The following is a 20890-nucleotide window of genomic DNA, read 5'->3' on the forward strand; positions in this document are numbered from 1 at the left end:
GATTGGGCGATGGCACACGGTGGGGAGGAGAGTGACAGGCGTGGGAGGGAAAGCGATAGTGTGTGGGAGGGAGAGCAAGCTACTGCATGCATAAGAGACCAAGTGATCAAGCAAGCGAGAAGGAGTGTGAAAGAGGAGGAGCGAGAAGATCAAACAATTAATACAAGGGATATTAAGAGCCACAAAAATAAGAGCTGATTCTGCTCCATTTCTCAGCAGTGTCTTCTGTGATCTATGTTTGTCATCTCCAGAGTCAAATATTTCACTGCTCTCCTGGCCACCTTCCACTCTCTATAAACTTGAGCTCACTCAAAATTCTTTTGATCATATCTTTTAATTTGCACCAAGTTTCATTCACCCATCCTGTTGGCCTACACTGGCTCCCAATTCACTAACATCTCAATTTTAAAATTCTCATTCTTATTTTAAAATTTCTCCATGGCCTTTCCTAACAAATATTATTTTTCCTAAAACAAGAGTGCACGGGTGATTTAGTTAAGTGAGAAACCCCTTTGAATTTTTGTGAGACCACGCAGCTTAGAGGCAACACCAGCCTTGGCGCTCCCCACCTCTGTACTCCGTACTCCAGCTATTGAACCTCCAAGTCCTCGGTGTTCCCCCAATTCTGACCTACTGTGCATACCCAATTTCCAACCATTGGAGGCTGTGCTTTTAGCAGAATTGCGTTAAGCTCTGGAATTCCCTCTCCAAATCATTCTGCCTCTCTTTCTTTAAGGCGTTGCTGCTAACCTAGCTCTTTGATTAAGTATTTGGTTTGGTGCCAATTTTTGTCTGGTTCTGTGTCTCTGAAATGCCTTGGGACATTTTACATACTTTAAAGACTCTATGTACATGCTAGTCAGGGCAGACACAACATTAAGTGCACACAGACATACACAAACACATCCAGCCAGTTATTACACTGTCTCAATTACCTGTTTGTTTTCCAGATGTGAATAGTTTCGGTGTCAGTAATCCCATGGTGTACTGCTTGTTCATCCAGGAGATCAAAGAAGTATTTGACTGCAAGTGGAACAGGCCGGCTGGTGCTGAGAATCACCTGAAAGAGGTCATCTACAAACTTCTGTAGGGTGCCCTGAAAGGTACAGCGAGATAGGAGGCTCAAAATGTTCTCCTTTTCAATAATAAACTCTTCTAATCACATTCACCCAAAAATTGCCATTTCAAATGGAAAATGGCCGCACTGGGTAAAGCAGAGACTGAAGCAGCAGAGCTATCCCAGCCACGTTCTCCTGACTCAATCAGAAACATGGGCCGGGAATTTCAGGGCGGGACTGGAAATTCCCACTAAAAGTCAATGGACCTTTGGCTGCCTCGCCAGGTTTTCCACCCCACCTGGGAAAAATCCCAGCCATGGTCCGGACATAGCAACATTGCCTTCAATTTCTTCCCCCTTCTGTTTTATCTTTAAAAGCTCTGGCCCCTACCTTCATGGAAAGTAATCGGGTTAGGTAGATCTCAGGGATGGCTTTGGCTCGCTCCCTCTCCCGCAAGCTGCCCCTTCTGTGTTTGGGGAGCTCAGGCTCTTCACTGGCTTTGACCAGGTGCCAGACTTTGATTCCTCCTTCATCTGCATCCTCCAACATTGGTGTCTCTGGAATTGTCGGGGGAGGGGGAGGGGGGGGAGGAGGAGATACATGTGCAAAATAGAGAAAAAAAAACAAATTTAAATATATTTCAGACAAGATACTTTCAAGAGTTAAAGATGAACCGGCACATTTGTGTTGAGTGTGGAACTTGTATACATTGAAGCAGACTTATTTAAATCTTGTAGCCATTTGGAGTGTCTACTAGGCTACTTTCTTGCTTATTAATCCAGATTAGTTTGATTGTGATCTGAATATGTCACTGTGGTGAAGAAACTGATAGATTATTCCAGACTTCTGGGTTACTACAGGTTCTTAAATTCAAGGGCAGGATCTTCCCCCTGTTGTGGGGGGGGGGGGGGGGGGGGGTGGTGGGGGGGAGCGTGATGTGCGGGAGCAGGCGCGAGTGCCGCCATTTTACATGGGCCGGCCAATTAAGACCTGCCTGCTCAGCGAGGCGTGGGGCTGGAAGCGCAATGCGCTCCCTGCACAGTGGTGGTGGTGGTGGTTGGGGGCGGCGGGGTGTGTGTGTGTGTGTGCGGGGAGGTGGGTGGGGGGGTGGAGGTGGGGGTGGAATTCCCTGAGCCAGGAGTGCACACTTTTGTGCATGTGCACAGATCTCCCTGAGGCTAAGTGCTGCCTCAGGGAGATCGGCTCAGGTGTCAGACATTGAATAAGGATGATAAAGAAAGTTATTGACATGTCTCATGTGACACTGTCACATGAGCTGGGCCATGTCAGTTTTTTTTAATTTAGATATTTCATACAAATTTTAATACCCTCATGAGAAACCTCATCCCGCCCATGGATATGGTTTGATGTTTTTTCTGAAGGCTGCCTGGGCTCTTTGCCTGCCCGGCAACCTTAAGGTTGGACAGACAGGTCCATTAATCATGTTAATTACTTTTTTAATGGCCTTAATAGGCCTTAGACAGTTCGGCAGGTGTGCAGCCGAATTGGCTGCACACCCGCCAAGCTGACAATCTAAATGACGCGGGTTGACATCAGGATGCACGCCCGACATGTCCCCGCGCCATTTCATGCGTCGGTGAACGGGCCCTGCCCCCCCTGCTCACCAACCAGAAGATGCAGCCCCAAATTTCATTCAACAATTCTTGTGGAAAATTTGGGGTTTGAACCTGTTGGTTTCTAAATGCTGGTACTGCATTACTTCGCTTCAGAATTTTTTTGCCCCTCCCCAGATCAAAACATTTGTGTTTATTGATGAGACATTAACAGATAACAAAGGTGCAGCTTTTCACTCACTCTCTCCTGCAGTATAATCATGATTTTCATGGTGTATGTGCTTGCTGAGGCGTGGGACAAGAGCAACTGTGGCCCCATCGGTAACCTACAAAGAATTTTAAAACATCATGACAATACTATGAAGATTATAATACTTGTATCAGCAGAACTCTTTCACAAGCCTGAAGGACACATTAGAAATGAATTGTTACTACAATAGATCCAGATATCTGGATATTAGAATATGCCAGGTGGATTGACTGATCTGGAGGTCTGGGCATTTGTACATTATCTAATCACCCTTGATTGGGGCACATCTGCAGCAGGGAAAGACTTCCACCTGCACTGAGATACCACCCTTATCTGAATGTATTTCGATTTAATTGTCATTTACACATGAAAGGCAACCTCCTTGGGCTTTGCTAGGAGTTCATGTCAATGGGGGGGTTTCTGGTGGCTGCTGATTCAGGAGAAAGAGTAAGCCAGCAAGTTTCCTGTTCCTTCCAACCCCAAACCCTTCACTTTGCCATGGCCTCTTGCCCCTCCCTCTTCTGAGTTCAATTATTCATCGAGCCTTCCAACTGTTCGATCCAAATACTGTACTTGGTCTCGATTCCCATGTCCAATGCCATATGAGATCAATTAGCATGTTTAAAAAAAAAGAGGGGCACATTATTTCAATACTTATCCAAAGAAACTCAAAGCTGACCTTATAATGCTGCAGGGTGTTGAGACGCTTCCAGTTTCCCTGGAGAACGGAGGTCAAGTCTTCATCCGAAAGGATGAGATGCCCAGCCAATCCTGATCTCCATTCTAATTTAACACAACATAATGAATAAATACATGGAAAGTTTCAACATACTCTACATAAACAAGCATGGTTTCAGCATTCCCAGACACATGAGCAGTAATTTTTGTTTCAAGAGAAGACATCACTTTGCCAAGCCCAACCATAACTGAAAAGAGCAATGCCTTCTCAATTCCAATTACGCATAGGCATGCTTAATCAATATCAAAAGAACTATGTCAAAATCTGCCCCAATTGGAAAGCATGCTGCCTCTACAATCTTCCAAATAGCTGGAGCTTCCAAATTCCAATTGTCAACAGAGAGGCTGTCATCTTCTCCATCCAATTCAAAAATGTGGTTTCATCCTTAATCAAGAGTTTAAATGTGTTTTCAATCTGAATTCCAGCTCAATGCCAAAAGTGCAGGGCCTTCATAAACTCAACCCAAATTATAAGGGCAACGTATCACTAATCTTGATCCCTGATCAATGAAACAGTGACACTTTCTCAGCCTTAAAATGGGCTGGAAGGAATGGTTCTTCCACTCAGAAACGCAACTACAAAAGCTCCATCTAATTCTCTACTCCACCTCCACTTGTATCACCTCAATTGTAGTACAAATACAATGTTAACAAGAAGGTCCCAAGTCCAGCGAAAACATGTATTCACATACTGATGGGATCAGAACTGAATCCCAAGGCTGCCAGACATATTAATATAAAAACTGTAGATGTTGTGCAGATTCACAGACTTGAACCAGCATATAGTATCTGTTCACCATAGAAGCAAAGCATCTTCCCATTCTAGAAGACAAAACTGGCATCCTCAATCTCTCCAGCGATAACTTTGTATAAGATCCATCCTCAGTTCTTTCACTAAAATACTACCATCCATCAGTTCTCCATTTAAACCAGCTCCCTGACACTTCCTATGCTTCTCACTACAGCCCTACTTCTGACATACATTGCCCTCACTACAATCTTATTAAGGAACTCCCCCTTTCTTACCCAGGTCAAGTGTTTCTACATGTGGTCGAAGTGAGTAGGTCACTCCCTTGTAGATCTGATCAATGATTTTTTCTTTGACTTGGGTAATAGTGTCACAGTCCAACACTTTCACGGGGGAAGGCTGCACATCTTCTCCTTGGACTAGGACATTGAGTGTCTGTGTAGAGGATGTAGGAAATCACAAAAAATAATTTAGTGAGCAACTAGGAAAACAGGATGTTACATTTCAGATCCAAACACTTCACTAGGGGTCTTAAAATATCCTCTCACATCATGTTACAACTTTATCTGATGCCTGTAATTAACAGCACCTTAAGTGGTCAAAGCTAGCAAATAAGGATCAAGAACAACATGAAATTTTAATGACGGCCAGTTAAAGGTTTAGTTTGAATCTCCTTCCCACCACATCGAGTCAATGCACTGCTTCATGATACAAAAGAATGAAATTTGTAAATCTTACACACTCAACAACAGACCTCCAGTCTTTAAAACCTGTTGGGTGGAATTTTACAGTCCTGAAGTCAATGGACTTTTGAAAGGCTTGCTGCATTTTACAGCCACAACGGGACTGCAGAATTCTGCCCACTGTCATTTATATCAAGCTTCTAGAAAGGGGTTGAATGAAATAGCCCAGGTCAGCACTTTAGCCTATCCAGCAGGGGGCGTGCTTGAGACGTAATTTCCTGCCCAATATTTTGCTTCGTTCCCTTGGCAGAGGCTGGTGGTAACTGCCGAAGTTCAAAAGTCAAAATGATAATCAAACTCTAGTATCCCACTGAGAAGTCAAATACAGGGCTGTGACTGGAAGACCTGACTGTTCCATTTTACTTGAAGCTAATGTTATTATCTTTTGGGGGATTTACCAGTGTACGATACTCCACGTCCTCTCGGAGCAGTCTGTTGTCATTGAGTGTATACTTGGCCTTTCCTGACACAGCATCAACAGGTCCTTTATCCACTTGGTGTTTTATAGCTCGGAACAGCATGTAGAGTGATTCCCCTGCTGAATCCTAGGGACATGCGGATGGACAACAATTATTATCTAGGTAAAGAAGGCACATCCAAGATATTTTATTTTAAACTTTGGATAATGTCATGGGGCTTTGGCCTTAGCTCCTCAGGCCCATTCTGACTATTGTTAGAAAACATTTAGGACAACCTGGTGATCTCTGGCATATTTTCGCCCAGTAGCAAAGTCATTTCTGGTAGCACTGCTCTAAATGACTGGAACCTCCAGGAACACTCGTTATATCTTGTTAGACAATGATCAGAGCTTCTCTACCTAGGGAAGCATATACATCTTTGACTAAATTTTGAGTTGGGAAATTAGTTAAACAGCTAGTTCTAAACAAACCCACGTCACAAATCAACACATAACTGGAAAACCAGACCAATTTTAACATCACTGGGATATAAGATAGTACAGTCCTTAGAGTATGTTAAAACCCTGAATTCTGTGAATACAAACAGGTGAAAAGAGTAACCTTGAATTTTGATAGTGTCCCTCACATCCTCACAAAGCCCCCAAATGTTTTAAGGAACCAATAAGTTATTAGTCATTGCTGCTGTGGAGGTAAACAGGGTCCTTCAAACAGCTGAATGTTGGCCAGGAAATCCTGCTCTTCTTCAATTAGATCCTTTGTCTCCAGTTGAAGCAGCAGACAGGGGTCAATTTAAAATCTCATCCAAAAGATGGCTCTCTAACAACATAGCATTCCATCAGTACTGACTATGCTCAAATGCTGGCAAAGGGATCAAATCCACAACTTTCCAATTCAGTGGAAAGAGCGCTACCACCGGGCCAAGTAGATAACAACAGATTGGAACTGGATAATACCAAGACAGTGGGCATATGGCAGTAATCTAGAAGGTGCAATTCATTATAAAAATATTATAGTTACACAGCCCACAGCAACAAAGCAACCAAGATCAAGCTACTCTTAACACACTATTCCTGGTGGAACTGCAGATTCCACTGTAAGTTATCAGGTTTAAGTGTCATTCCATTTCCGGGTTTGACCTTTGTTATTGGTGATTTGACTGTGGATCCTGCCATGCCTAGACTCATCGGCCAGTACCAATGTCTTCCTCTCCACCTTATTTTTGGCTGACAGCCTCCCTGATAAGGCCACTCACTACAGTATTTTGGACAAAAACAGAATTACCTGGAAAAACTCAGCAGGTCTGGCAGCACCGGCGGAGAAGAAAAGAGTTGACATTCTCTTTTCTTCTCCGCCGATGCTGCCAGACCTGCTGAGTTTTTCCAGGTAATTCTGTTTTTGTTTTGGATTTCCAGCATCCGCAGTTTTTTTTTTGTTTTTACCACAGTATTTTGGACGTTATTCCTGCTGTTCCATAGTTCCCATTTGCATTTGGCTACCATTTCAAAAGTTTGAGGCAATAGTTTGGAATCTTGCATCCTGAACATCTCATCTAGCTACTGAGAAATTTTTACTATGAAAGTTGGTTTATTGGCAGTTTTAACATTAAGGGTAGAATTTTGCCATCGTTGGGTGGGCTTGGTGGGGGCAGGCAGGAGTGGTCAGGACTCTTGCCCGGCCAACGAGTGGAAAATCCTGGCCTAAAAGTCTAAAACTTCATTCATTTGTAACTTTAACCAATCTACTAGAACTTGGGCAGTGCACGCGAGATAATAACCCATAGGAAAGAAGGGCATGGATTCGTATGCACAATTCCTCACTCAAAGAGCCAAAATAAATGTTATGGCTGCAGTTTATTGGAATAACATATCTTCCAGTAGATTTCTTTCCAAGCTGTAATATTTTAGGAGGAAAAAGAGAGTATCCACATAGCATTCTGATACAGTACATTGATCATACAGAGTAAATGGTAACTGAGATGCATGGATCACCCTCTTAACTGATTACCTACCCTGAGGAATGTGTACAGACAGATCGACATCCAATTTGTCAGCAATTTCTCCACCACTGTTTCTGTCCTGAAACACAGGAAAATAACTTATACTTTTTGTTTCAACACTGCTTTTTATCAAAATGCATATTTTGTATTTTGTACAGAATATTGGAAAGGCCGATTGTTGGAAAGCCATTTGTTAGGCCTTCACTGAAAGGAAGAACATGGTTGTAGCTCAGTAAGATAGCATTTGATTTCATAGCCATGATTTTACTTCTAGTAAATGGGATCCACACACGCCCTAAGAGAGAAAAATCGGAGAGCTGAGCTTAGCTGGTGAGACTTTGTTGCAGAATGATGCCAGTGGCACGGGTTCAATCCCCGTACCAGCTGTGATAGCTCAAGAAGGCCTGGCTCTTCACCTTGCCCCAGGCTTACAGAGTGGTGCCCCTCAAGCTATATAACCAATTCTGTTTCTCAAATGGGGACAGATGCCCATGGTCCTTTGCTGACTGTGGCTAATTTGTCAATGTGCAACTTTTCCACATTTCATAAGCCTTCAAAGCAGTTTGCCTGTTCTCTCTCTGCTCTTGGATAGTGTGGGGAAAATTAAAAATGCACAGCAGGAATAAACTGAAATAGAAAAATTATATTGACAGTGCATGTTAGCTCTTCATAAAGGAAGTATTAGGGAGTTACAGTTTATATCATTTAATTATTTTTGTATGCATGTTGACATCACCCAGCTCTACCTCGCCACAATCTCTCCCAACCCCTATCACGGCCTCTGATTTGACACGATGCTTGTTTGATACTCAATATTGGAAGAGCAGCAACATCTTCAAATTAAATATCGCGACAACAGAAGCCATCGTCTTTGGTACCAGCTACAAACTCTGTTCCCTAACCACAGATTGCCTTCCTCTACTTGGTCTCTGTTTGAGGCTGAATCAGACCAGAAGCAACCTGGGAACCTGATCTGACCCTGAGCTGAGCATCTTATCCTATATTCACTCCGTTAGCAAAACCACGTACTTCTGCCCCTGTAACATTGCCCGTCTCTGCCCATGCTTTATTGCAACAATGGAAATCCAATCTCCTCCATACATGATAGCACTTTAATGACCATTGACAAGAGTAGAATATATCCTGAAGATGCATGAAATACTAAACTATTCTACACAAAAGCCAACCCATTCCATGCACTTTGAATGGCCATGTCAAATATTGGATACCTTTTACAATCCCACATCCCATCAGTTGTCTATTTGTTGTATAAATTACACAGTTTAAAAATAAGGGGTCACCCAATTAAGACAGAGATGAGAAGAATTTTTTTTCTCTGAGGGTTGAGAGTCTTTGGAACTCCTTTCCTCAAAAGGTGGTGGAAGCAGAGTCTTTGAATATTTTTAAGGCAGAGCTAGATAGATTCTTACTACCTAGGAATCTAAAGGTTATCAGGGATAGGTGGGAATGTGGGGTTGAGGTTACAATCAGATCAGCCATGATCTTATTGAATGGTGGAGGAGGCTCAAGGGACCTAGTGGTCTACTCCTGCTCCGAATTCATATGTACGTTTACATATGTTACAGAAGACTCCGTGCAACAGTACAGGACCATGTTAACACTTCCAAACCTTGCTGAAAGATTTACTCCAAATTCCTTTTCTCATTCACTATCTTTGCTCCTCATCTCCTGTGACTCTTCCTTTTTCAACTTTATAAAATGACTTAGCTGTTACAGCTGGGTCCAATCCTCTCCTCATACTCATGCACTTTCTGGAACCCAGGCAAGTTTTCACCTCCCTTACACAGTGCTGCTGAAGACAAGAGCACCATTTTTCTTAAGTGGCCCACTGCACCTGTCTAAATGCAGGACAGGGTCAAGAAGCACATTTGGCAATGCCTGTAAGGATGCATCTGGCAAGGACTGGAGCTTCACCAAGACTTTAGCGGAACTCACACTAACTCCCTGCCGAGGGCCTTTCGGGGCATTAAGGAAAGAATTTCAGGTCCATGGTCTACACCCTGCCCCCGCCAGTTTCTAACTTGCTAAGTCAAAAGTGTTCTCCTCAACAGACAACGGACCTTGACCTACCATGATCCCAAATGGGTTTAGCACCAACAAAATCAAATTTGGAGCCTTCCATGTTTGTGCCACTGAATACCAAATTGGATGTGACACTTACATCAAGTAATCCACTAGCTCTGGGGATGACATTTTCACTTAAGTTATTAAATTCCCTTCAACAATTTGGTTAATTTTTGTTATATTGGGTCATTAGTGCCCCTTTCAAATGGGGCACTTAATTCATAATGGGTTTACAAAAGAAAGGAGTAAGCCACTTGGAGAAGCAATACTGGCATTTAACCATTTATGAGCTGCCAGGTCAGAAACCCAAGCCCAGGCTCGTTTGGCACTTACCTGCGCAGCATAAGTTTAGGGTTCTTGGCGACATTCTGCTCCACCAGATCATTCAGCAATGTTTTCAAGATATCTGTATAATACTCTAGTTTTCCATGTAATGAGACGGTCAATAGCGATGCCACATAAGCACGATCTCGTGGCGAGAATGTCCGCTGGCTCTCCAATGTGTGAATAAACTAATGCAGAGAGACATGAAAGGTACTTAAACAAGTAAAGAAAAATAATAACTGATTTACAACCCACCAAATCGTCCCCGATGATTTATCATGTTCCATTTGCCTCCGAGTTCCCTTTCAGCTGGAAAAGCAGCTGAGTCTCCAGGACTATATATAAACAAACGGATGGTCTCCTGACAGGAAATGGGCTGGTGTTCGCCAAAGGTACAATGACTACCTATCCAGTATCAGGGTGGCTACCTGGGAATTTTGGAAAACGTAAACTAGGCAATGAATACTTTAAGAAGGCTGTGTGCAGTTGTGATAAAGGTCCTATCACATGTGCAAGTTTTTTTTAAAAATGCATCCTTCCCCTTAAGTCCAGTTTCGAAGTGGGCAAAAGAGGCTGGTTCTAATTCAACAATTGAATTAGAATAATTAAATCTCTAATTCAAGCCCAACTGTTACAAATTCAGGTACCTTCTTAGGTTCAGTGGCATCAGCTCTTCCATAAGCAGTTGGAGCATCGGTTACTTTAACGGCAGTTGACTCACATCACTCTGTATCCACTTGCACAATAACATAATTCAGTATTGCAACAATAGCGGTTACTTTGTGATCTGCACTAAATATTCCCATCCTCCACAGGATTCCCTCTTCAATCTTTCTGAAGGCGGTGCGAGCAAAGACATGGGGCTGAATTATACCACACCCCCCCCCCCGTTTTAAGGACATGTCCCCTCGTGAAACTATCACAAGAGCTGGGACATGTCCATTAATTTTTTCAAAACGCTTTATTTAATTAATAAACACTTCATGAAACCTCATCCCACCCGTGGATGAAAAGTGCGAAGGCCGCCTGGGCTCTTTGCCTGCCCGCCAGCCTTAAGGTTGGACAGGCAGCATTCTTAACAACTTTAATTACTTTCTTAATGGCCTTAATAGGCCTTAGAGAGTTTGGAGGGCGCGCAGCCGCATTGGCTGAGGGGCCCACCGAACTGACAATCTGAATGACGTGCGGTGATGTCAGGACGCCCGCCCGACATCACCGCGCATCGGCAAGCTGGCCCCGCCCCCCCCTCGCCAACCAGAAAATTCTTCCCATGGTGAAAGATACAATACAAATTAATGAACTGCTCTATTTCACAGTAAGGTGAACAGGCAGAACTGCAATCATGATCAGACTTCGCTTAATTCATTTCCAACTTATGATACAAAATGAAAAGGACACCATGCTTCCCCAATCCTACCTTTTCCTGTAGCATTTCTCACTACTTAGTCCAGATGAAATCCTTTGATACTTTCTCTTTAGAACATGTGAATGCTTGCAGAGCAACCTGATTCAACAGCCTCTCTCTGTCTGCCTCTTTCTGTCCTTTTATCTCTTAATATTCACAGCCAGAAAAGAAATCAAAGACTTTCCAATTCAATGGGTGCGAGGTGTTTCATCAGTTTTCCAAATCTGTTCTGGAAAACTGGTTAAAAAGTTTGCAAATGTGACAAGAACAATAAGCCCCCTTTTCCCCACCTCAATGCACAAGATGCCATTAAAAGTGAAATATTTGGACACATTAAAATTTGTTGGAAATGTCACTTGTTGCCTAGACTAGGTCAGACTGAAAGTAAAATAATCTACAAGCGGTTTTGCCTATTGAGATCACTGTGTTGCTGTCTCCGCTATAGAGACATTGTCTGGATACTATTACAACAAACACACACAGATCCTGAATCAAAGTGTTCTTTGTTTACCTTTGTGAGGAAAAGCTTGCTATTCAATAAATTAGAAAGCTGGACCAGCCCCTGTTCCACTGTCTGGCGTCGAGATTCAGGGACATCAAGATCCCGCTGCAGAGGTGACTCCCGGTGCCCTGGAAAGAAGATGCGCTCGGCATAGGTCTTGTAATCCAGAAAAGGAATTCCAGTTCCAACCAAATCACTGGACAGGTCCATCATTTCAGTCATGAGATCTGTTAAACGTTTATTACAAGTTTCCAGGAGAGAACAACATTTTATTAGTAATTTGAAAGCAGACAGCAGAGACATTCACTGAAATAAAACCTGCTTTATTGCCAAATAAAATGCAATGTAGCATGTTTATGTTAATTAACCTCTGCGGACTTAGGAATGCACACAAACACACAAACCAATTACCTGTGAATTCCTTCTTGCATCGATCACGGACACTGGTCTCCAGGTTCTCCAGCTGAATCTGTACTTTCTTGTAATCTCTCAGGGCCTGTTTACTTTTCCGCCTGCCAGGTAGAGAGCAAGATCACATCAATCACAGAAAATGGCGGTTGAGCAGATTTTAAATAGTTACCTCTCGATCTCCTGTCCTTTTGAGGCTAATAGTTCTGACTTGGAGAATGACATGCTGGCAGAGGAAGCGGTCAGATAGATGGGCATGAGAGGGGAGCACTTGTGAAGCATACACCTGAAGAATCCGGACGTGTAATGGTAACGCTACTGGGAGGATGGATATCAGAACTGTCATACTTGATATAAACAGCTCCCCTCTAATCAAAAGGATCTTGCCCAGCAGAAAATCCAGAAGAGGGGGTCTGCCGAAGGTGCTTCGCAGTTAGAATGCATGCAACACAGCTAAAGCTGTCAGCTTCCATGTTACTGCACCCACAAATTACGATAACTTTCACTGGCTCTCAATCTCACACATTAATGGATAATAATGAACGGCTTGTGGAAGATAAATTAAAGAATCCGCAGCAGTTTCCCAGCTCTTTTCACACTGGTTCCTTATAAGCCAGGGAGACAGGAGACAATTAAGAATACCGGCTTCTATCTGTTTTAACCATGAAATAGTCCAAACTTTGCTGCTTTTGAGCCCTCATGAACATTTCCACTAGGCGAGCGACGATTGGAAGGTTTAAATAATTTGCTTGAAGCTCTCAGCCTCTCAGTGAGGGAGATTGTTAGCCATTCCCTACCTGTAGATAAGCACAATGATTAGGACAATCAGGGCGACGATGGATGCTCCCACCCCAAGTCCAATCTGGGCCTCTATTGGGAAGTTAGACTGACTCTCTGCATCGTACTGGATCTTCCCCAGCTCGTAATTCAGCTTTCCCATTTGCACCTGAGGGACAAGAACAAGAGAATGAAGGAACATGAGACAGCAGGAGGGGTGGGGGAAATGCAGCAAAGTGTTACGAAAGAGAGGTTTTAATGTCAACTTTGAATGTTCATGTTGGCTTAAGGACTACCCAGTAACATTCCCTATCAGCCGTCGCCTACACCACATACAAAACGGAGGAACATGTAGCGTACAATAAATTCCGGCAACGTGTCCAGGCTTTCGCGCTTTCTCCTCCTTTGTGCAGCAGGTTGCTCCAGGGGTGGCTCGCAGTACAGGTGATTCGCAGTCAGAGTTCTCACAACACAAATTCCCTCGCCCACCATTGCGACCACCTCTTCCTTCGTAATCGCGAGGTCCAGGTTTTCTCCCTGAAGGCAAAAGTCAAAAGGACATTTAGCACAAATGGAATCGTAAAGGCTGGCCAGAAGGTAGGAGGTGTGTCTCTTTCGCAGTGGGTAACTAAGTGTGAGATAAAGTTAGACTGTAGCGGGGTATTGGACGAAGAATGCAGTCAGATTTGAGAGTGGGGTGCCAAGCCCAGAGGCGTTTGCAGAGAATGGAATATTGTTTGAGCCTGCAGAAGGCCAGCTGTTTCTGAGAGAGAAATAGCGTCAGATCTTATGGATGGGGCAGTAGATTGAGAGAGAAATACACTCTCACACCTCAGTGAGGGGGATACATTCAGATCCAAGTAGGGTACTTGAGGAAGAAAAGTTATTGGAGCTCATGGGTATCAATACTTCTTTCATTATGGAGTGGAGAAGCAGAGGAATCTGAATCTTACCATCTGGGACAGAAGAGACTACATGATAGTTTAGTGATGGATTATTGTGATCGCCTGGGTGCAGAGGTGCGAGACAATAGCTGTGATTTTACACAAACACAAGGGTCAAGAGAAGATGAGAGGATAATTGTTGAAAATTGCTTTAAACGCATCTGCCATTAGTACCTCAGAAGTACAAGAAATGTGTGTTTAGGACAATTGCTGCCAAGATTTTTTTCATTCATTCATGGGTTGTGAACATCGCTGGCAATGGCAAACATTTATTGCCCATCCTCTAATTGCCCTCAAGAAGGTGGTGGTGAGCCACCTGCTTGAACTGCTGCTGTACTTGTGGTGTAGGTGCACCCCCAGTGCTGTAAGGGAAGGATTTCCAGGATTTTGATTCAGTGACACTGATGAAATGGTAATATAGTTCCAAGTCAGGATGGTGTGCATGGCTTGAAGGGGAACTCACAGGTGGGGTCATGCCCATGCACCTGCTGTCCTCATTCTTCTAGGTGATAAAGGTTGCAGCTTTGGAAGATGCTGCCAAAGAAGCCTTGGCAAGCTGCTGCGGCTCATCTCGTGGATGATACACACTGCTGCCACGGTGATGGAGGAGGTGAATGGCTATGGTGGTGGATAGAGTGCCGATCAAAGAGGCTGCTTTGTCCTGGAACTTCTTGTGTTGTTGGAGGCACACTCACCCAAGCAAACGGAGAGCATTCCATCACACTCCTGACTTGTGCCTTGTAGATGGTGGACAGGCTCTGGGGAGTCAGCAGTTGAGTAACTTACCAGAGAATTCCCAGCCTCTGACCAAGATAATCTAACTGCTATTATACATCAACTACTGAAATAAATTTAAAAGAAAAATCACTTTAGAAAGTCACCATACCTCAACAGATAGGACACTGCCCGGTTTGTGCCTGTATGGCTTTGAAGGGTCATCCGCATTTAGTGGCTTCAGGATAGGATTAGGCTTATATGTGAACTTTGTTAGACTGATCTCATTGAAATCGAAGCACAGATTATCCATGATGAAGTGCACAGAGACAACAGAATTGCTGACAGGGGCTTTGATCGATGGTGTTTTACAAGTCATGAAGGAAGAGTTGTTCACCTGGCAGAACTCAATGAACTGGAAAAAAAATTGGGGGGGGAAATGGGGAGAAAAAACGAATGAGAATAATGCTGTTATATCTCAGTAAACCCAAGACTCTACAGTATATAAACAATATACAGTAACGTTGTTATAATGTTGTGTCTTTAACATAGTAAAAAGCCCCGGGGTTCTTCAGGAGAGTGTTATCAAGGAGAGAGCTTGATGAGGAAAGAACTTTGGGGGCCCAAGGTGGGTACTCAAGCTACTTAGAAAATAGCGTTTAAGGTCTCACAGATTCATTCAAACAATTTTAATCCTCCCTAATCATGTGAAAGCAATTTGTCCTTTGTTAACCAAAATTATCAAGGCAGGGTGGGGAGGCTTGGTGGTGGTTATTTAATATTCAGATGCCATGTTGTTGACAACATTAGCTTTGACTCTGAAGCTGCTGACTAGGGATCAGACAGGCAGTTGACAGCCAAAGCTAAATAATGGTTGCACAAAGTAAAATCTCATGGCTTCAGAACTAAATCTTTCATTTGTTCTCCAGCCACTGAACATAACATGACATAAACTGGTAAAGTTACTTCAGCTGCCTGAAGGATTTAATCTCACCTGCAGCATCAATGGTTGCAGCTGGCTGACTTAAAAAAAAAAATCAACAATTTCAATTGTGCAACTTAAGTATAAAAGTTTAGCAGCTCATGTTCAAAGAAAAATGAAAAGGAATGCTGTCCTAGTTTTGATTTCTTTTTCGATCCATGCAGCAGTGTCTTGTCCATCCCATTGTTCCTCTCCACAGGGATCGTTCCTTCCGGGACACCCCGGTCCACTCCTCCATCACCCCTTGCACCTTAACCCCCTCCCACGGCACCTTCCCATGCAACCGCAGAAGGTGCAATACCTGCCCCTTTACTTCCCCCCTCCTCACCGTTCAAGGGCCCAAACACTCTTTTCAAGTGAAGCAGCATTTCACTTGCACTTCCCTCAATTTAGTCAACTGCATTCGATGCTCCCAATGCGGTTTCCTATACATTGGAGAAACCAGACGCAGACTGGGTGACTGCTTTGCGGAACACCTTTGGTCTGTCCGCAAGCATGACCCAGACCTCCCTGTCGCTTGCCATTTCAACACACCAACCTGCTCTCATGCCCACATGTCCATCCTTGGCCTGCTGCAATGTTCCAATGAAGCTTAACGCAAACTGGATGAACAGCACCTCATCTTCCGACCAGACACTTTACAGCCTTCCGGACTGAATATTGAGTTCAACAACTTTAGATCATGAACACTCTCCTCCAGCTCCACCCTCTTTTCGATCCCCCTTTTTTCCAATAATTTATATTTATTTTTCTTTTCCCACCTATTTCCATTATTTTTAAGTGTATTTCCATCCATTGTTTTATCTCTACCTTTTAGCCTATTTCGATCCCTTCCCCCAACCCCACTAGGACTATCTGCACCTTGCTCACCCTGCTTTCTACCCTTAATGTCACCTATTAGCACATTTCTTAGCTAATATCACCACCGTCAATACCTCTTTGTCCTTTTGTCTATGATATCTTTTGGCAATCTCCACCTATCACTGGCCCTCTATCCAGCTCTACCTGTCCCACCCCCCCTTAACCAGCTTATATTTCACCTCTCTTCTGTTTATCCTTTGTTCTGTTGAAGAGTCATACAGACTCAAAACGTTAACTGTGTTCCTCTCCGCAGATGCTGTCAGACCTGCTGAGTTTTTCCAGGTATTTTTATTTTTGTTTCCATTGTTCCACTCACTCACTCTGGTTTCTAAACTTGTGTTTGGTGGAAGAGTGGGCTGTTACTCCATGGACACTGTTTCATTTTGTGTCTACCTAAAAGGCAATGTGGTTCTATAGGGAGAGTATGAGCTGGCTGGCAGTCAAGACTTGTCTCTGGTGTCTAACCTGACCACCTATCTAGGTTTTCCCATTGAGAGTGATTGCCTTAATCCCGGTTTTCCTTGTGAGAGTGATTGCCTTAATCCAGCTTTCCCCTACTGAGGGTGATTGCGTTACTCCAGGTTGAGTGCCTGCCTGAATCCAGAAATCCCAGTTGAATTGAACATTTTGGTTGTAAACCTTGTCCTTTACTGCACCATTTTACATGCCACTGAAACCAGCTTCTCTCACCTTTTGTGGACTCTTTTCAGTGCAGCCGCTCTTCTTTGTCGTTCTACGTTTCCTCTCTCTCCCCAACCTTCGCAGTTTGGAGAACGATCTCCGCCATCGTTCATTTGGGATTAACTGGACCATAATCTGAGGTGTTTGCACAGCATCCAAGTTTTGCCCATATACGCTGATCACCCTCCCTCCGCTGAAACAGATCACAGAATGGCTCAACAGCCTCAGTCATACAGAAAATGTCCTCAAGTTTTTGCTAACAATTGTTCCCATCAATTTGGGTTCCTTTCTATGTTCAACGGTTTATTACTTTCCCCTCATTATCCCTGTAGTATACGCCTCACTAACTTTACTGCATGGATAACAACTGATTTAAGAAAGCAGGGAAGCGTGCATCAGCATTTACCAGATAGAGCCCATGAAGGGGCCAAAACAGAGTCGCCATGGAAACTACCATCATAACAACTGCAATAACTTGTATTTATATAGTACCTTTAACATAATTAAAGATCCCATTATAGAGCAAAATTTGACACTGTGCCAAATGAGACAAGGTTAGGCCAAAGCTTTGTCGAAGAGGCAGATTTTTAAGGAACGTCTTAAAGGAGGAAAGCAAGGCAGAGAGGTTTAGGAAGGAAATTCCAGAGTTCCAGGTCTTCAGCTGAATGTATGCCTAACAGTGGTGCAGAGATTCAGGATGCTCGAGAGGCCAGAGTTAGATGAGCACAAGTAACCTGAGAGGACTGTGGATTTGGAGGGGTTTAGAGAGAGAGAGGGATGAGGCCATAGATAGCTTTGAAAACAAGAAATGAGAATTTCAAGAATCATTATGTTGTTTAATTGGAGCCAATGTGAGTCAGTGAAGATAGTTGAACAGGATTTGGTGTGAGTTTAGACATGGGCAGCAGAGTTTTAGATGACTTCAAATTTGTAGAATGTGGAGATGGGAGATCAGGAGTGCCTTGGAATAGCTGAGTCTAGAAGTAACAAAAGTATGAATGAGGGTTTTATCAGCAGACGATCCAAAATGGAGAGAAATCAGGTGTTATTACTGAGGTAGAAAGCAACAGTCTTAGTAATGGTGCAACTATGAGATCGGTAGCTCATCTCGGGGTCAAACATGACACCAAGGTTGCGAACAGACTTCATCGCACACTGTTATCAAGAAGAGGAATTGTGTTTGGAGCAGGAGCTAAAAACTATGGCTTCAGTCTTCCCAATATTTAATTGCAAGAAATTTCTGCTCTTCCAGTACTGGATGTTAGATAAGCAGTTTGATAATTTAGCAAAAATGGAGGAGTTGAGAGAGGTGGTGGTGAGATAGAGCTGGGTGTCTTCAGTGTATATGTGAGAACTAATGCTGTGGTTTCAGGTTATGTAGTTGAGGGGCAGCATATGGATGGGAAATAGGAGGGGCCCAAGGATAGACATTGGGGGACACCAGAGGTAACATTGTGGGAGCAGGAAGATAAGCCATTGTAAATGATATTAGAATGGAACCAGGTGAGAGAAGTCCCACAGAGCTGGGCAACAGCAAAGAGTCATTGGAGGAGGATGGCATGGTCAACTGTGCAGGTCGAGGAGGATGAGGAGGGAACAGTAGATCTTGGTCACAGTCACATAAGAAGTCATTTGCAACTTCGACAAGATATTTAGGCACTGTTTGATTACAACTGCAGGTAGTCAAACATGGAGTTGCAGGAAAGCTGGGGATTCATTTGGGAGATGATGACATGTTCAAGAGCAGTTTTGAAGGAGGGACAGTACCTGAAAAGATGGAACCATAAAAATATTAACTGTGTCATAATGGGGAGGGAGTTATGTTTTTAGATTTTCTTTGCTCACTTTCACCACCTCCAGATAATCACAAACTCCACATCTACACATGCTGCCCTGTAAGGTGGACACTTTACTTCTCCAAATTACAAGCCCTCTCTTTCCAAGGCTGGTGGCACCTCAAGGTACTGAAAATCTGTGAGCTTCAAATATTTGGAGAATTTTCAACCAGAGTCTGGAATTCAGAACGCAAAAGCGCCTTAGTGAAAAGTATGGAGGGTTGTAGAGGAGACAGTGGCCCTCAGACTCAGTTCTCAGTATTGAGGATGCAGGAAATATGAACACAGTAGCACAAGTGGTAAAAGGAGACTGTGATACTGATTCATAAAGTGATTGCCTCTAATTGATGGCAGAGTAAATTATTATTTTTTTGTTTATCTGTTAGTCTGCACAGCACCCTGTTCCGAAAAGAATGATTAATTTGGGCAAAAACAAAAATACCTTGAAAAACTCAGCAGGTCTGCCAGCATCTGCGGAGAGGAACACAGTTAACGTTTTGAGTCCGAATGACTCTTCAACAGAACTAAGGAAAAATAGAAAAGAGGTGAAATATAAGCTGGTTTAAGGGGGGGTGGGACAGGTAGAGCTGGATAGAGGGCCAGTGATAGGTGGAGATTGGCCACTGAGTTGAGGAGTGACAGTGCAGGAGAATCAAATATCTTGCCACTATGTGTTAGGTCTCAGGCTCTCCCTCCCAGGTTAGATCTATGACAGCTCTGCAGAATAGACCTCTTGCCAGTCTCCCCAATGACGTGCCTTGGTCAGGAATACCAGCTCTTAGAAGTCATAAATGGATGTTCTAATGCTGTACCTAAGATGGAGTGTCCACCATGCACCATAAAAGCAGACAAACAAAGCAGCTCTGTTTTGATGCTGCCTCAAGACTCCTGTTTGGATGCCGCATGAGGACATTTTTGAGAAGCGCATGGGTTTGCAAAACTGCTTCACCTTGACCTTTCCCAGCCAATGCACCAAGACAGCATATCCTGCCATCCTTTTAGCTTAACTGCGATCAACTTAACACCAAACTGTGGAGATCAAGGACCAGTTTTGGGTGAGGACTGATGTCCATGAGGAACTGTAAAGCATTTGATTTAGGAGCAGCTAACTGACAAAGGAGACTTTATTGGTCTCGGTCTCAGCTGATTGGATCCAAAACCGGGATTGGATTTCAGGGTGGGATCAGATTACGTTCCTGAGATGAAAGGGCGGCGCTCTTAAACCCACTGCATTACACAGTTCCCCTTTCAGGAAATATATATCTCTGGTTCTCTACTGCAGCAATCTTTCTTTTTCTGTCTTATAGCTTAAAAGCCTTCTTACCCTAAGAAGCTCTTGTCTGGATGCACAATGGTGATGTTTGGATCTTCTGTGTAACTGTAGAAGACGGTATTCAGTCTCTTTGGAATATCACCATACCTGACTGTGATAGGCAGCTCGTCTGTCTGGTTGCTTGGGGCTGTGAGACACTGGACTTGATGATCCTCTATATCAGCAGAACTGTCCAGGGGGAAAACAATTGACAATCTTAACCAAAAGTACCTGTTTTCACACAGGGTTAGGAGGGACAAAACCAGTTATTAATCTGTACAGATCCCTTTTTACATGATCACAGAGGGAAGCCAACAGCTGTCTCTGCAACTTTTCAAGCCTTAACGCATAATTTAAGTAAAACTATCAGAACCACAGGTCAAGCTCTCCTTTCTGACTTGCAGGTTATCCAGTGAGTAGCTGACTTATACAGACCAAAGAATTTCCCAAGCTAAATTGTTGATCTCTCTGTGGAGCCATCAGGGGCATTGCAATTGATGCTGGATTAGGGAATGAGGAAACCACTGGGTTCCT

General features: G+C 43.5%; 1 protein-coding gene across 5 annotated transcripts in view; it reads right to left on the minus strand.

Moving 5' to 3' along the window:
* The window catches only part of plxnb1b (plexin b1b), a 220268-nt gene that overhangs the window by 16858 nt on the left and 182520 nt on the right, over positions 1–20890 (minus strand). For all 5 annotated transcript variants that reach the window (XM_041191160.1, XM_041191161.1, XM_041191157.1 and 2 more), the window contains exons 19-33: positions 20369–20545; positions 17219–17402; positions 14858–15100; positions 13388–13564; positions 13048–13196; positions 12254–12354; positions 11852–12069; positions 9945–10123; positions 7539–7605; positions 5510–5656; positions 4647–4803; positions 3562–3665; positions 2874–2958; positions 1449–1615; positions 936–1096 (exon numbers count right to left, since the gene is read on the minus strand). In XM_041191160.1, the coding sequence (XP_041047094.1) occupies positions 936–1096; positions 1449–1615; positions 2874–2958; positions 3562–3665; positions 4647–4803; positions 5510–5656; positions 7539–7605; positions 9945–10123; positions 11852–12069; positions 12254–12354; positions 13048–13196; positions 13388–13564; positions 14858–15100; positions 17219–17402; positions 20369–20545 (2316 nt within the window). The remainder of the gene's footprint in view (positions 1–935; positions 1097–1448; positions 1616–2873; positions 2959–3561; positions 3666–4646; positions 4804–5509; positions 5657–7538; positions 7606–9944; positions 10124–11851; positions 12070–12253; positions 12355–13047; positions 13197–13387; positions 13565–14857; positions 15101–17218; positions 17403–20368; positions 20546–20890) is intronic.

The sequence above is a fragment of the Carcharodon carcharias genome, chromosome 7 (assembly GCF_017639515.1).
Source record: "Carcharodon carcharias isolate sCarCar2 chromosome 7, sCarCar2.pri, whole genome shotgun sequence".
Lineage (NCBI taxonomy): Eukaryota > Metazoa > Chordata > Chondrichthyes > Lamniformes > Lamnidae > Carcharodon > Carcharodon carcharias.